Source organism: Paramacrobiotus metropolitanus, unplaced genomic scaffold (assembly GCF_019649055.1).
Source record: "Paramacrobiotus metropolitanus isolate TYO unplaced genomic scaffold, Prichtersi_v1.0 Parri_scaffold0000096, whole genome shotgun sequence".
Taxonomy (NCBI): Eukaryota; Metazoa; Tardigrada; class Eutardigrada; order Parachela; family Macrobiotidae; genus Paramacrobiotus; species Paramacrobiotus metropolitanus.
Genome location: NW_026570316.1, coordinates 347,010 through 360,254, shown reverse-complemented (window position 1 = coordinate 360,254; position 13,245 = coordinate 347,010). Strand labels below are relative to the sequence as shown.

Below are 13,245 nucleotides of genomic sequence, written 5' to 3'. Positions count from 1 at the left end.
TCCTGCTTGATCGCCAAACACCGCGGCAGCAAATCGTGATAAAATCAAATTAAAACAAAATGCAGACTGCCACGTAGACCAAACTAAAGTGCAGCGCACGTTATGCCGCGCTTGGAATAATTTTAATTGCTGCAATTATGTTTTCGTTTCTCTTGTTTGCGGTATCAGTCCAGTTGTGTTTTTGCATTCTTTCTCCTTTTTGTATTGCAGTCTACTGAATTAGCGTGGAAGCTTTTGAATTCAGAAGTTTCCATGCTAAGCGATGTTGTAACCGTATCTGTTGGCAGTTGCATTATTATAAGCAGCCTTTTCATATAAACGTTTTCCGGCAAGTGCCGAGCCGAGGTGCCGGGGCCTCAGCTTCTTCAGGTGTCGAATCCACTGTCTACGCGGTCCGCAGTGATGGAGCCGATTAAACTTGTTATTTATGTGGTTGCAACAATTCTTGCCTTTTTCCTGGAGCTCGTGATCTCGGTCAGCTTACGAATGATATTCAAGCACATTTAAGCGGTTTTTGCAGTTACCTGAATTAAAATAAATTTATCGCTTAAGAAAGACGTAGTCATTTCTTTCAGAGATTTTTTGCGTAGCAGTTAACGTCATTAATGTCTCGTTCGTTTAAAACTATTGATAATTAATTGCTTTTCCTTCACATTAAATTTTGATTACAATTAAAAGACTGATTAGATTAGAACAGAGTAAACTGGATTAGATCAATTAAAGTTTAAATTTAATAGAAATATCATTCCCCTTTCAAATCATTTAAACGCGTTAAGGCCGGCGTGATTTTCAAACGATTATAATATCCAGAATGTTAAAAATTTCATTTGAAATGTAGGTTAGTGGTTATTTGCTCCGCGTGATACGTCCGCCGATGCAAGCAGATGAGAAGGATGCCAACCCAGTGATATTCGGATCTCTGTTCAACTTCACGTACGTAACAAGTGACTGGATTGGTGCAGGCGGCAACGGCTCCATTTACAAAGCCGCAGTACTGGACGATGCCGGCAGTCCTCTGCAGGCCTTCGTGGCTGTTAAAGAGTTTTTCTTCAATCCTCGGGAATATTTCGCCCAGCCAGAGCATTTTGACGAGTTGTGCCGGAAGTATTCGCTGCTGCCAACCATCAAGCACGATAACCTGATATCGTACCGTCAAGTGAGGATCGCCAAAGCCGATCTGGGAGGAGTGTCAATCAAGATCGCCATGGATTATTACCCGGGTACGTACATTGTTTGCATGTAATTCTGTGGAGAATTTGATTGGTTTATCTAGCTTAATTAAAGTCTGGTTAACCTCAGTAACCTCTGCAGGATTATCGCGGAAACATTTTGCTAACTAACTTTGCAGTTATACTGCGTGAAACCCTTTAAGGGGAAGTGTACTCTGTGATTTATTTGTTGAGCAAAGGTACAGCGAGGAACACAGATTCAGGGTTACGCTAAGCTCCATATCACAGCGCGCCACGCCACACTCTTTACGCGTTACGTACGTGCATTCGGCATTGCTGATGTACGTCAAATATTGAAATAGTGTAAACCTATTAAATATTTTAAAATCAAAAACTTTGTTGAGGAAATTTATTCATCTTAACAATCATCGTATGTATAAAAAATTGAATCTATTCCTGCAAATGGTTTTCACGCATAAAAATCGATTATTTGATTAGACAGTGTCATAAACTTTGCAAAAACGTGTTTATGAGAGTGGAAATGCAAAATTGTTCTAACAAGTACACGGTTTTGTGTCATGTGAAAGCCAGGTGATTACTGTAATTTCTTGCAGATTAAACATATAGAGAGAAATTAGTTGCCACAAATACAATACTTACCCTGTAATGCTCTAGTCATCCGTATGGATTTCCACGTCATGGCTGAACAAAAATTTCTAAAGCGTTTACATTATATTATACCTGCGCACTGATGTACGTATCTGTACATGTACGTACCGATGTACGCAGTGATGTACGTAGTTTTCAGACATCCACCATCAGTGATAATCAACAAGTGCGTAATGCATTTTTCATTTTTTTGATACTTGATCTCAAAAGTTTACATATGTACGTTTTTTAATAAAACTGTAAGAAAATTTTAAGTAAAAGTTAAATTTTGTGCGTAAATTTTTGAGATCAGTCATCACCGAATCAATCAAAAATCCAAAAAATTTTACTAACTACTATCAAGTGAGTAATCACTATTGACGGGTACCGTACATTGAATTTTTACTCCGTACAATTTTTACCGGGTTTCAACTTTCAAATGGGTAGAGCAAAGAAACAGCGAAAAATGCATATTTCTGGGTTACGCTAAATGCGATACCACGGCGCGTCGCGCTATATATTGGCGTTTCAAACTTTTGGCATTACTTAGTGCACGCCAAATATTGATACAGTTATATTCGTTTAATTATTCTTTTGTTTTAAATTTATTGAATTACAATTTTCTAGTTGTTTTGTAGGACTGAAGTTATTAAATTTGTAGTTTCGACCAAATATAGTGCAGTGGCTATCACTTTAAGCGCCAATATTGCGCTCATTGCGCACTACCTGTTCCTTTATGCAACCCATTAATTTGAAAATCCAGCTTGTGCAAATGCAGTACTACCGCTTCTGTACAGTATTTAACGCGCATGACAGTCGTTACTGTCATGCCAAATGCAGGCAAACGTCTGAAACACCATACTGGCGAAACCCGTTCCCATGAATTTTTACGTCAGAGATTATCACTGGAGATACAACGGGGAAACCTAGCATCAGTTTTGGGAACAATGGGAGGAGCAGAAAAGTTTAATGAAGTTTTCATGTTATAAAAATCGTGTTGTTCTTTATTTACGTTTTACCAAAGGTTAATAAAAAATGCATGTTACAGGTAAAGAGTGAGGGCAGTGTTATGAAACTTTGTGTAACCTAAAGGCCATGAATCTGTATTTCTCGTTGTACCTTTACCGGCTGTACGCAAAAAATAAATTCCCGGACTTGTACCGGGTCGCCTCCATTTATTAACAATCCCGTGTTCGGTATGTAATATTACGTCATTGTTGTCTTTGCAGACGGGGATCTGGCCATGTACTTGGAGAGATTACATGGACGGAAAGAGCTACTTGACCAAGCGCAAGCCATCCACTTTGCCCTGGACATCGCCCGCGGTTTGCAGCACCTGCACGCCCAGCACATCATCAACGGGGACCTTAAGCCCCAGAATGTAATTTTACATATCCTTCCCGACGGAGAGATACGATTGGTCATCTGCGACTTAGATGGGTCCATTCGCATGGAAACGAACAAAACATGCTCCAGGGATATTACGCAGCGCTACGGTACGGACGGGTACATGGCACCGGAAGTCCTGAAGAAATTCGCTGCGAAAGGAATGGAGCAAAACGATCCCGCTGTAGCCAGCATACTGATTGGGAGGAGTTCAGACATATGGAGTTTAGGCTGCATCCTCGTCGATTTCGGCAACGCTATGACCGGAGCAGAACCCGTACTGCACTACAGGAATCACTTTGTGCCGGCTGGAGCCGGCCAGCTCGGTTACATGGCATGGAAGGGTTTTCTGGAAAGCGGTTATATTCCGTATATTTGTGATACAGTCCTTGCTGACGTGGCCCGCTGCTGCCTGCAGCTCGATAGCGATAAGAGAATCTCGGCAGGTGATCTGGCAGGCAAACTGCAAACCCTCGAAGAAGCTCTGCAAGCGCCACCCGGTGGAGGTCTGCGATCGTATGGTCGAGATTTTTGCATGTACGACCGCGTTGCCCGTGACGGCGTTTCTGGTGGTCATGGGCGGGATATTATGGCTGTGATTAACCCAAAACGATATGTACAGATTGTATAGCTAGGCCGCTATGAACTATCGCACCAGTTTTATATACTCATACTGCCCAATTTAATGATCCTGTTTTTCCAGTTCTCATACTTCCATGCTTGTTTTCTAGGATTAATTTTTAAGTTAGACAATAATTTAGAGTACGACTAACATCATTAGGCAGCATATTTATTTTATTTGATGACAAACACCCGGTAAACGCCTTGTGATTTGATTTGCAACACTAGAGTAGAGAAGTTTTTCGTTACAGTAGAACGTATTAATATATGTACTAGTACTTATGTATGTATGTGCGCGCTAGATGTCATATTGATTAGGAATACCGATTAAAGTCCTGTGATTTGTCATAGGAATAATTCGCCAGTGCAGCATACATGTGATAATCATACATAACTGAAATCTGATCTAAAGTATTTATTGATCAATACATTATCAACGAACGGTTGATCAGGACATACACTCTCTTTATATTCTCGTATTCACTTGTAATAATATTTTACAAGAGAAAAATAATTCTCCAGCAAGAAAATTTAGAAATTCCACTTTTTTGAAAGCTAATCAACACACGTTTATATTAACCACTTATGCATAACGCGAACAGAGATTTCTTCCGAAATAAAATATCAATTTTAATCAAATTTCGGACTCTGTGAAAACACAGTATTTGGAAAAACAGCAAAAACTGCTCCAAATTTAAGCAGCTAACTGAATAATAGCATTTCGTATGGCGCAGTTTATTAAATATGAGCTAAATAGATGACTAAGCGAAATCAAAGCGTAATCCGGAGTCAGCTTTCTAACAGTCAAGGTTATCAGTTACCGGCATCTCGTCAAGCTGTCGGTATCTGTAATCTTAAATATTTAGCAGGATGGCTAACGTTTTTATGAACTGCTCCATTTGGCTTAATGCATCCTCACGTGCACAATATGTGTAAGTACCTCAAAAAAAGCCTACATTGTGTTCCATTGTCGGAAAGGCTAATTAATAATTGTACAATCATCCATCCCCCCTTGTCAGCATTGCAGAAAACACTACACTTACAGTTTACAGTTAGGTCGTCGTAATCGATCATTCAACCGTATGGCAAACGACGATCATTACCTGTGCCACTGCCGGCAATTACACCACAATTAATCCATGACAAATTGCACAAAGCACTTAACGGTCTGCCTATTAGCCCGCGCGAGGAGTTACTTAACGCTGATAAACAAAGTTCTAAATCAAAAATCCGTACCGGTCGCGTACTTGACATCAACATCACGTGCCGCCAATCATTCCACCGCAGCACGCCCAGCGCCGACTACACAGAACGCTGGCTCGCACGATCGCCGTTCTTCTATCGAAATTCCTTGTAAGTTGACCACGGTGATTTGGCATGATACAACAAATTTCGTCGCTGCGCCCAGGTGTATCGCGTACAAGCTTATTTAAGCGCCGAGTGTGTCGCGTGTCTTTCATTAATCACAAGCTCATCAGTTCTGTTTTTCTTGAAAGGAAACTGTTTCTTTTATTTAGCCGACCTAACTGTTTACCGCTCAGTTCAGCCAAAATGCAGTGGATTGAGTTGCTTATGAGTATCCTGGCGATGTGGATGATGGTGGCGATGGTGATGGCCGCCGAGGAAGCCGTTGGTCAGCAGCAAGAAGAGTCCTTCCAGGAGCGTTTTAAGCGTATGTTGGGAGGAAAACGTGGATAAATTACCAAGGATTGCGCGAGTGCAAATAGCGGAACAAGACATCGAAAGAATGATTTGCACCTGGTGACCTTTATGTTACCTTAATACATCGCGTCCTGAGTATGTTGTATTAGACCAAATCCTGCGATTCTACGCTCATTTTATAATGTTAACGCAAATTATGGTTGTCTGCGTTCGTTTTGAGAATTAACAATAACATCGATGGAATTTCACTGGTCTCGCGACTGTTGTTATACTATGCAGTTTGTTGTTATGGATTTGCGCAGTTTCAGCTGGCGTTCCCTTTGGGTCATTTGTGCGCGGCACTGACAGGCATTTATTTAATCAATACATGTTTCAGGAACGATTAGCAATGAGTGTGACGACGATGTACCTTATCCCAAGGCATGATTTCGTATGCTCGCCTAGCGAGCACAAACGGATACAGAGGATCGCTTGGCGAATACGCAAAACTGTTTGATTCAAAATGGCTATAACATTATTCTGCCATCATGCGCGACAACTTCTTAGGTATCAAATATCTTCCCAAATGTTTCTTCATCTTTTGACGCTTTGCTTGACAGATCTCATGAATCTGATCCTGTTATAACAAAAGATTTCATCCAGAACCAGATCCAGTTAAAACAGGATCTAGTTCTGGATGAAGTCTGCGAACCAATGCGTCAAAAGATGGGGAAAATTCTGGGAAGATTTTTGATACCAAAGAAGTTGTCGTGCATAATGGCAGAATAAAATTATAGCCATTTTGAATCAAACAGTTTTGCGCATTCGCCAAGCGATCCGCTGGGTGCTCGAAATCTGTATCCGTTTGTGCTCGCTAGGCGAGCGTACGAAATCATGCCTTGGGATCGGGTTAACTACCTTTCCTATCAGTGACCTTACAGACGTCAGAGTTGCTGGTATTCGTAAATTCTGCTAAAAAACCTGGAAAATATTTAAGTGATTTATTATGTGTTTTGGCTTTGAATGCTGTGTACTCGTACGTAATATTTGAAGCAGAGAAAACTATGCAGTATGCACACTAGACCGATAAAGAAAGTAAGAAATTAAACGAGGCAGGAATTAGGAAGCGAAATAAGGAAGCTGTTTATTGCAACAGTCACCGGTTTCACCTTCTTTCGTGTTGCTACTCAGGAAGCAGCACAATTACCCAGTTGTTGGCGAGAAACATAAATCCTATTTTTATGCAATATATGTACGTGCACGTAACATAGAGACTGTGCTGCCATATTGGCCATACGCTGAATTAACTTGAATGCGTTCACCGAACACAAAGCCGTGTTTTTTCCAATTTTTTAGCGAGTTTTGTATAAGTGCCACTCTGTTCCCGGTACTGCCAGCGGGTGAACGGTAATTACCAACATGAGCGATATTTACATTAGATGAAATATTTCAGTAAAAGCCAATTTTTTTCTAGTGATACATCGTGCATCAGAAGGTGCATCAGATCGGTTGCACGATAAGAATAAATTAAAATTCCAGTTTGCCTATGATAATTCAGGCGAGCGCCTTGGTTGACGTTGCTTCAATTATTACACACTTAAAAACACTTAAGATAAGCACTCAAAATTCTTAATAGACACTTAAAATACAAGTATAGTAGAAGGACTTCTACTTGGAGCGTCAGAAAGAGAAAAAAGCAATAATTACATTTTACAATATACAAAATATCTGTGCAGCAATTTAACGGTGTCACATTCCGACGAGTTAATAATAAACAGCTGTAATCGCGAAACATTTCCGGAAACCATTATCTGGAATCGTCCCGAAAACATGCAGCAGACATATAAACAAACTACTTATCACTTGAACGTTTACAACTTCAAAGAACTGTCGGATTAACTTTTAATGCATGGAAGTGGTGAACATGTCCAATGCGTGTTAAAGCCGACAGTCGATGTTCTTGAAACATTTTACATTGTACAGTTGTATGCACGTTGTTGTGTGTGCCGTATACGTATGAATTATGACTGTGCCGCTGCAGCGACGCGAACCCGCGGCTGTCAATTAACCTTCATACAAAGACTTTTGCCGCATAATCCCGTGATACTGCACAAAAACAGCGAGGTGCGCTGTACTGCATTGCGGTTGGCATATAATTGATGCGAGGAAATTAAAGCTAATTTTTCTGTGTGCTACAATGACATGCGAAGAATTCGAGCTCTTTTGTCGGCGCGCCGACAAGCTAATAATATTATTGACGCCTCTGTCAAATATTGTCAAATCAAATTAAGCGGCCAGCAGCATGATTGGCTTTCTTGTCTGAGAACAAAAGGTGGCGGCACATTACCGCATACCATGAAAATGTGTCTCATTGAAAAGGAATGTTTTCGTTTTTTTGACATCTGGAAAAATTGTTAAAGTGTGTAAACAAAATACTGTACATACCAGCATTGTAGTTATCGACGATATGGTTTTACGATCCACCCGTGTATAAACTTGCTCATAATTTTTGCAGCACTGTAACTGCAGTATTACCAGTGTACATGTAAAATAAGAAACTCACGAAACCGTGTAGAACGTGCGCGGCCATCGGAAAAAGTGAAACAGGAGTTTTTGTGAGTACGATAGGCCTAAGATAGGTTTTTGTGAGTACGGTTTTTGTGAGTACGTAGTTTTTGTACGGTACGATAGGTTTTTGTGAGTACGATCTAAGTCAGGCCAGACTGTATATGCACCGGTCACCGTTGTGCTGGTGGAAGAGTGCAATGAAACAATACGAGTGGATTTGATCTTAGAATATTACATTAAAGGCGTATGGGCCAGATGGAAGACCGTGAGAAAGTTATGAAATCATAGCACAAAGCAAAACGGGAATCGCATAACCACCGGTACGCTGAAGAAGCGCAAACTGGAAGAATAACTGTCATTCGCCGGTAATCATGACGCACTGGGCCACTACGTTTCGTTTTTTTCCCCAGGACACTCAGGTTAAGAACCGCGTTAACTCTCCAGCGCTCATTCCCCGAAGGAATACGAGTTTCTTCTTGAAAACCTGGATTTCCCGATGAAAAAATTCAATTAAGAAAAGAAATTTTTATGTGCTCGTGCTGACCTTGGGTCACCCGCTACGATAGGGGTGTGTGACAACACTCGTGGGCATAGACGGTCCAAATCACAAAAACGATTATGTAATTCTATAACAATCACGCGAACAACAACTGGCAAAAACAAAAACGTTCACCGTATAGTACATAAATAGTACTTCAAAACAAGAGTACTGAAGTGGTCAGTGAACTAACCACTGGTCACCAAAAACTAGAAAGCACGGGAAACTTTTTGCAATTGTTTTTCTACGATTTTATTTTCAAAACATCGGATACGTCTTATGACTGTCTTTATACAGTCTGTATGGCACAATGGCACACCGAATGGCATTACCTTGCTTGCATTGTCCACGCTTGGACTTGTCCTGGATGCTGCGAGGGTTAACCGATTCCAGAAGGTCAAGAAGCTTCAGGTTTGCTGATAGTCCTACAGAGTATATACTTGGGACATCCAAGTTTGTCCCAGCTTCGGTTGCTGTATGGAAAACGATTAGTCTGCGTGACGCTATCTGTGTATTCACCTGAGCCTCGTATAATACCCTTAGGTGCTGCTAGAGCATTTCAGTTGACACTACTTAAAAAGGCATGGATCAACGATTTTTTGGTTGAATTACAGATATTTACCTTTGTGGGGAAAGAGCAACTTGCAAGCCAACTCCTCTATTTTCAATGCACCCTTTCACAAGCTTTCACACGCATATGCTACAACCTTAGCCAAGTACAGTCTGCAGATATAAACCACTACTGCAATAAGCGTTTTAAGAGGTGGATGTTGACACTTTCAGCTGTTTTATGAGATCGGTTGCAGTTATTCTGTCTTCGCTTGACGCGGACAAACACTGCCGAAGGCACATGGCCAAATGTTCCGGGATGTCTTCCGAAACAAACGGCACGTAGCCGGCAACTATTTTCTCCATAAACCGATTGTCGGAAATGTCGTCTCCAGCTTCGATTTTGTCTCCGCTTGCTGGACAAACGATCCATTTTTTGTTGAATGTATGAGTTTGCGTTAAACTCGCAAGTCCCAGAGTAACGCATCCCAAACTCCAGATATCGGCACTTCGTCCGGGAGATTTCGTTGGGCAAATTGCAACGTATTTCTTTATCATTTCTGGCGACATAAAACGAATTGTTCCCCGTATGTGAGTGATATCGTTGGAGCAGCTAATATCACTGCGTTTCATCTGTACGAAGTCATCCAAATCACAAATCGCTAAAATCTTTGTTTCGGTATCCGAGCGCTTCACTAGCACATTCGCAGGTTTCAGATCCCAATGAATAAGACCTTGCTGGTGCAGAAAAAGCGCTCCTTCTGCTATTTGCAATAAATATCGAATGACTATTGATTCGCTAAGGAAGACCTTGCCTTCTTTGATGATTTTTATATAAGCGGATAAGTCACCATCTGAAAAATCATTAGAGTCAGCAGACACCTATGCATTTCAGTTTCTGATTTTGTTTCGTTTTCTTAAACTCATAACTGAAACGCTGCGTACTTTCTTACACAACTTAATGACCAACAAATTAATACATCACAAATCTGCTTTCTGCAAACTTGTTCGCAAGTAGCGTGTCGAAGCCTCGTAACTGGATTATTTTTTTTGTCAACAAAACCGATAATTATCAAAGAGGAAAACAAAATCAGCTGCCCGGTTCTGTATATTAATACAGAGCCATAATTTAAAGCATCGCCGTATATTATTCTACGAGTACTTTATTGCAGTCCTGTAGCGTAATAAATTTTTTTGCAATTTGTACTGTAACGTGCTAATTATGAATGCATCCCAAATATCTGAACTGTGTGCACGACACGCATTTATCAGCACACTCACCACGATAGTAATCCATCATTAATTCCACGGTTGCACCGCCTAGTGCTTTCGTGATGGCCACTTTATGGTACGTCACTAAATGATCGTGTTTAAGTCCAATCAGCTTGCTAAACCTGTCACGGAGCCTTGAATACATTTCCAACTCTTCCTTTTTTAACTTAACAACCTTGACCGCCACGAGAGGGCTTCCATTAAAATTTCCACGGCTTACAATCGCTGCTCGGTAAACACTGCCAAACTGGCCTCCCCCTATGTAGTCAGAATTGCCATAGCGATAAATGCACGTTGCACCAAAAGTTTCATCTTGCACAGACGTTTCTGCCTCACGTCGAGAAAGGTCTTCCATCTGGAAGAAAAGACGAGCGCTTGAAAAGGAAAGCGACAGTACTCAGTTGCTTTAAGAGTATGTCACAGGACTGTAACGCAAACATCTGGGAATTTTTTCTGACGGAAAACTTTTGTTTTTCATTGGCAGTAGCATAAGTGTACAGGGATTTGGAAACGAAGTACCGGTGCTCCATTTTGTGTTAGCAAACTGTCAAAAACTCTGCCCAATTACTCTATAATTATGTAAGGAAGAGCGACAGCCTACAGGTGATCTTTACGATGGCAGAATATTTACAGTACTCGTACCGTTTCTGAGAAAAACTAAATAAAGCAATATCAATCACAACATTTTGTTGTTTTTTGCCAGGTTAGAAAGTTTTGCCGGCGATTCAGGTGTCTTGACGGTTTTTTCAGGTATACACCTTTTCCCATTTATTTTCCTCTTCCGAATTGATCCTGTGACTGAGACATCCTTGTACAGTTCACAGTTGTGCTGTACAGACTGTACTTACCAAATGAGCAGCATGTATTGCCGCTCCACATGCTATCGACTCACCAGGGCTAGCGTCCTGAAGCACTTGTTTTTCGGGAAACAACGTGTGCAGCAGTTGTGCCGCCTCTGGTATGTTGCTCTTAGCTCCAACCATGACAATTGCCTCGATATCTGTCGCAGTAATACCGGCATCGCGTAGAGCTTTTCGGATAATGGAAGAGATTACTTTAACTGGAGCACTGAAAACCCGCTCCATTTCATCCGGAGGTACTCGCCGTAAATAGTCCTTGTTTCCAATAAAATTGGGTATATGGACCCTAACGCACTGCGAACTTCGAGCAGAACTTTGAACAGCCCGGTTGGCTTTGATTTCTCTGCAGGCTTTGTATAGACGCTGAAGTGCTTCCGAATGGTCTCGTAATTCAACGTAGCAGGTATTTTTGTAATCCTCCACCAACCAGAGTTCGAGGGGATGGGCTAAGTTATTTCCTCCAAAATTGAACTTTCCTCGTGAGACCAGGACATCTAGTTGCATATCAGAGCTAACCTTTAGGATGGAAACGTCAAATTTGCTTTCCCCTAAATCGAAAACCAATATCTTGTGCCCCGCTTTATATTTTGCTGGCACAGCATGGCGGACCGCTGCAGCAACAGGTTCATTTACTGTAGCGGCGGTTTCAGGTTAGACCACAGAGTGTGTTTACCGGAAAATGCGCACTGGACATATCCACGCTGCAAGGGCAAAATTCACGATATTTTACCAGCAAATCAAAATCGGAGTTCCTTGAGCTGTTGAGCAACGTTCATGATTTAACAATTCATTTAACTAATTAATAATATCTTAAAACGAAAAATCAGATAGAATCTGCATTTTAGAAGGCTGAAAAGTAAGTAATACAAAGCAGACCTCTGATGGCCATGTTGGTTTGTTGTGGTTTTTGGGGTGCCCCTGCACGGACGGTTTTTAATCACCATTGGGATGGACGGTGAACAAGTTCACAGGATGGGCGCAGAAAGGGAATGATTTTCAGAGCTGTGATTACAAAACATTTTTGGTGAAAAAGTAGTCAAAATTACGTGGAAATTTGCTGTCAGAAATAAGAAAATGTAAAACGGGATTTGGTTCGTGAATTTTGCCCGTGCAGCGTGGGTATATCCAGTGCGCAATTTTCCGGTAAACACACTCTGTGGTCTAACCTGAAACCGCCGCTACAGTAATAGAACAACAGAGCTTAAACCGGCAATATGGGCCGCATCTTTTGTAGCCTCTCGTTGTGAATCTGTAAAATAGGCAGGCACAGTAATAACTGCTTCCGCAACCGAGTTCTTCAGAAATCTCTCAGCTGTTGCTTTTATCTTCTCCAAAACCATGCCGCTGATTTCTTCCGGAGTAACAAGTATTTCATGTCCGTTCTCCTGTATCACAATATGTGGTTTGCCATTTTTATCCACAATATTTAATCCAGACCGTTTCCAGTCGGACAGGAAGGACTGGATTATTCGATCTTGGAAATGTCGACCAATCAGTCGTTTCGAATCGACCACAATACATTTCGAACTGTGGAGCACCAGCATAGGCGATAGATCGCCAACGTATCGCTTCCCGCTATAGAATACAACAGTGCTAGGGATGCGACGGCGGCCTTGTTCGCACGGAATGACTGTGACTTCTCCATTACGGAAAACCGCAACGCAGCTCAATTTGGTGCCTAAATCAATACCAATGGAATATTGCTCACACATCGCCATGTTTTTGAGTTATGTATATAATTGTACTAAAGTATTATATTTTGTTAATCAGCCTCCTAAAATACGCGTGGAAATCGAAGAATGCACGACCATTCCAGCAGTTGATTACCAACGTTACGTCGCTTTTGTAATTAAGAGGACCCAAGTAAAGTACTGTAAAGTGTAAACTATGAACCATTTCAAACACATATACCGTAATATGTACATTTGTACACGCACCGTAACATACGAACAATTTAGCTGCAGCCGATGTTTCAAAAGCCGGCATGCATCGT

At 41.3% G+C, this 13,245-nt stretch overlaps 3 protein-coding genes across 3 annotated transcripts; 1 reads left to right on the top strand and 2 right to left on the bottom strand.

Moving 5' to 3' along the window:
- Positions 1 to 100: 100 nt before the first annotated feature.
- On the top strand, positions 101 to 4,151 carry LOC129596811 (mitogen-activated protein kinase kinase kinase 4-like). The gene is made up of 3 exons (XM_055494186.1): positions 101 to 474; positions 839 to 1,220; positions 3,047 to 4,151. The coding sequence occupies exons 1-3, from the start codon at positions 403 to 405 to the stop codon at positions 3,832 to 3,834; spliced, it is 1,242 nt and encodes a 413-aa protein (XP_055350161.1). The 5' UTR covers positions 101 to 402; the 3' UTR covers positions 3,835 to 4,151.
- A 4,856-nt stretch (positions 4,152 to 9,007) lies between these two features.
- On the bottom strand, positions 9,008 to 11,756 carry LOC129596798 (serine/threonine-protein kinase sepA-like). The gene is made up of 3 exons (XM_055494164.1): positions 11,241 to 11,756; positions 10,402 to 10,747; positions 9,008 to 9,974 (listed from the first exon to the last, which is right to left on the bottom strand). The coding sequence occupies exons 1-3, from the start codon at positions 11,754 to 11,756 to the stop codon at positions 9,328 to 9,330; spliced, it is 1,509 nt and encodes a 502-aa protein (XP_055350139.1). The 3' UTR covers positions 9,008 to 9,327.
- Positions 11,757 to 12,421: 665 nt separating this feature from the next.
- On the bottom strand, positions 12,422 to 13,245 carry LOC129596799 (uncharacterized). Its single transcript, XM_055494165.1, has 2 exons — positions 13,190 to 13,245; positions 12,422 to 12,930 (listed from the first exon to the last, which is right to left on the bottom strand). The coding sequence occupies exons 1-2, from the start codon at positions 13,236 to 13,238 to the stop codon at positions 12,431 to 12,433; spliced, it is 549 nt and encodes a 182-aa protein (XP_055350140.1). The 5' UTR covers positions 13,239 to 13,245; the 3' UTR covers positions 12,422 to 12,430.

Excerpts from the sequence above, each read along its gene's own strand:
- LOC129596811 (XM_055494186.1), top strand. The coding sequence starts at position 403 with ATGGAGCCGATTAAACTTGTTATTTATGTGGTTGCAACAATTCTTGCC. Across the intron at positions 475-838 it reads TCCTGGAGCTCGTGATCTCG|GTTAGTGGTTATTTGCTCCG; the intron begins GTCAGCTTACGA and ends TTTGAAATGTAG. Across the intron at positions 1,221-3,046 it reads CGCCATGGATTATTACCCGG|ACGGGGATCTGGCCATGTAC; the intron begins GTACGTACATTG and ends TTGTCTTTGCAG.
- LOC129596798 (XM_055494164.1), bottom strand. The coding sequence starts at position 11,756 with ATGCAACTAGATGTCCTGGTCTCACGAGGAAAGTTCAATTTTGGAGGA. Across the intron at positions 10,748-11,240 it reads CAATACATGCTGCTCATTTG|ATGGAAGACCTTTCTCGACG; the intron begins GTAAGTACAGTC and ends CTTTTCTTCCAG. Across the intron at positions 9,975-10,401 it reads AATGATGGATTACTATCGTG|ATGGTGACTTATCCGCTTAT; the intron begins GTGAGTGTGCTG and ends ATGATTTTTCAG.
- LOC129596799 (XM_055494165.1), bottom strand. The coding sequence starts at position 13,238 with ATGCCGGCTTTTGAAACATCGGCTGCAGCTAAATTGTTCGTATGTTAC. Across the intron at positions 12,931-13,189 it reads TAAATTGTTCGTATGTTACG|GCACCAAATTGAGCTGCGTT; the intron begins GTGCGTGTACAA and ends GTATTGATTTAG.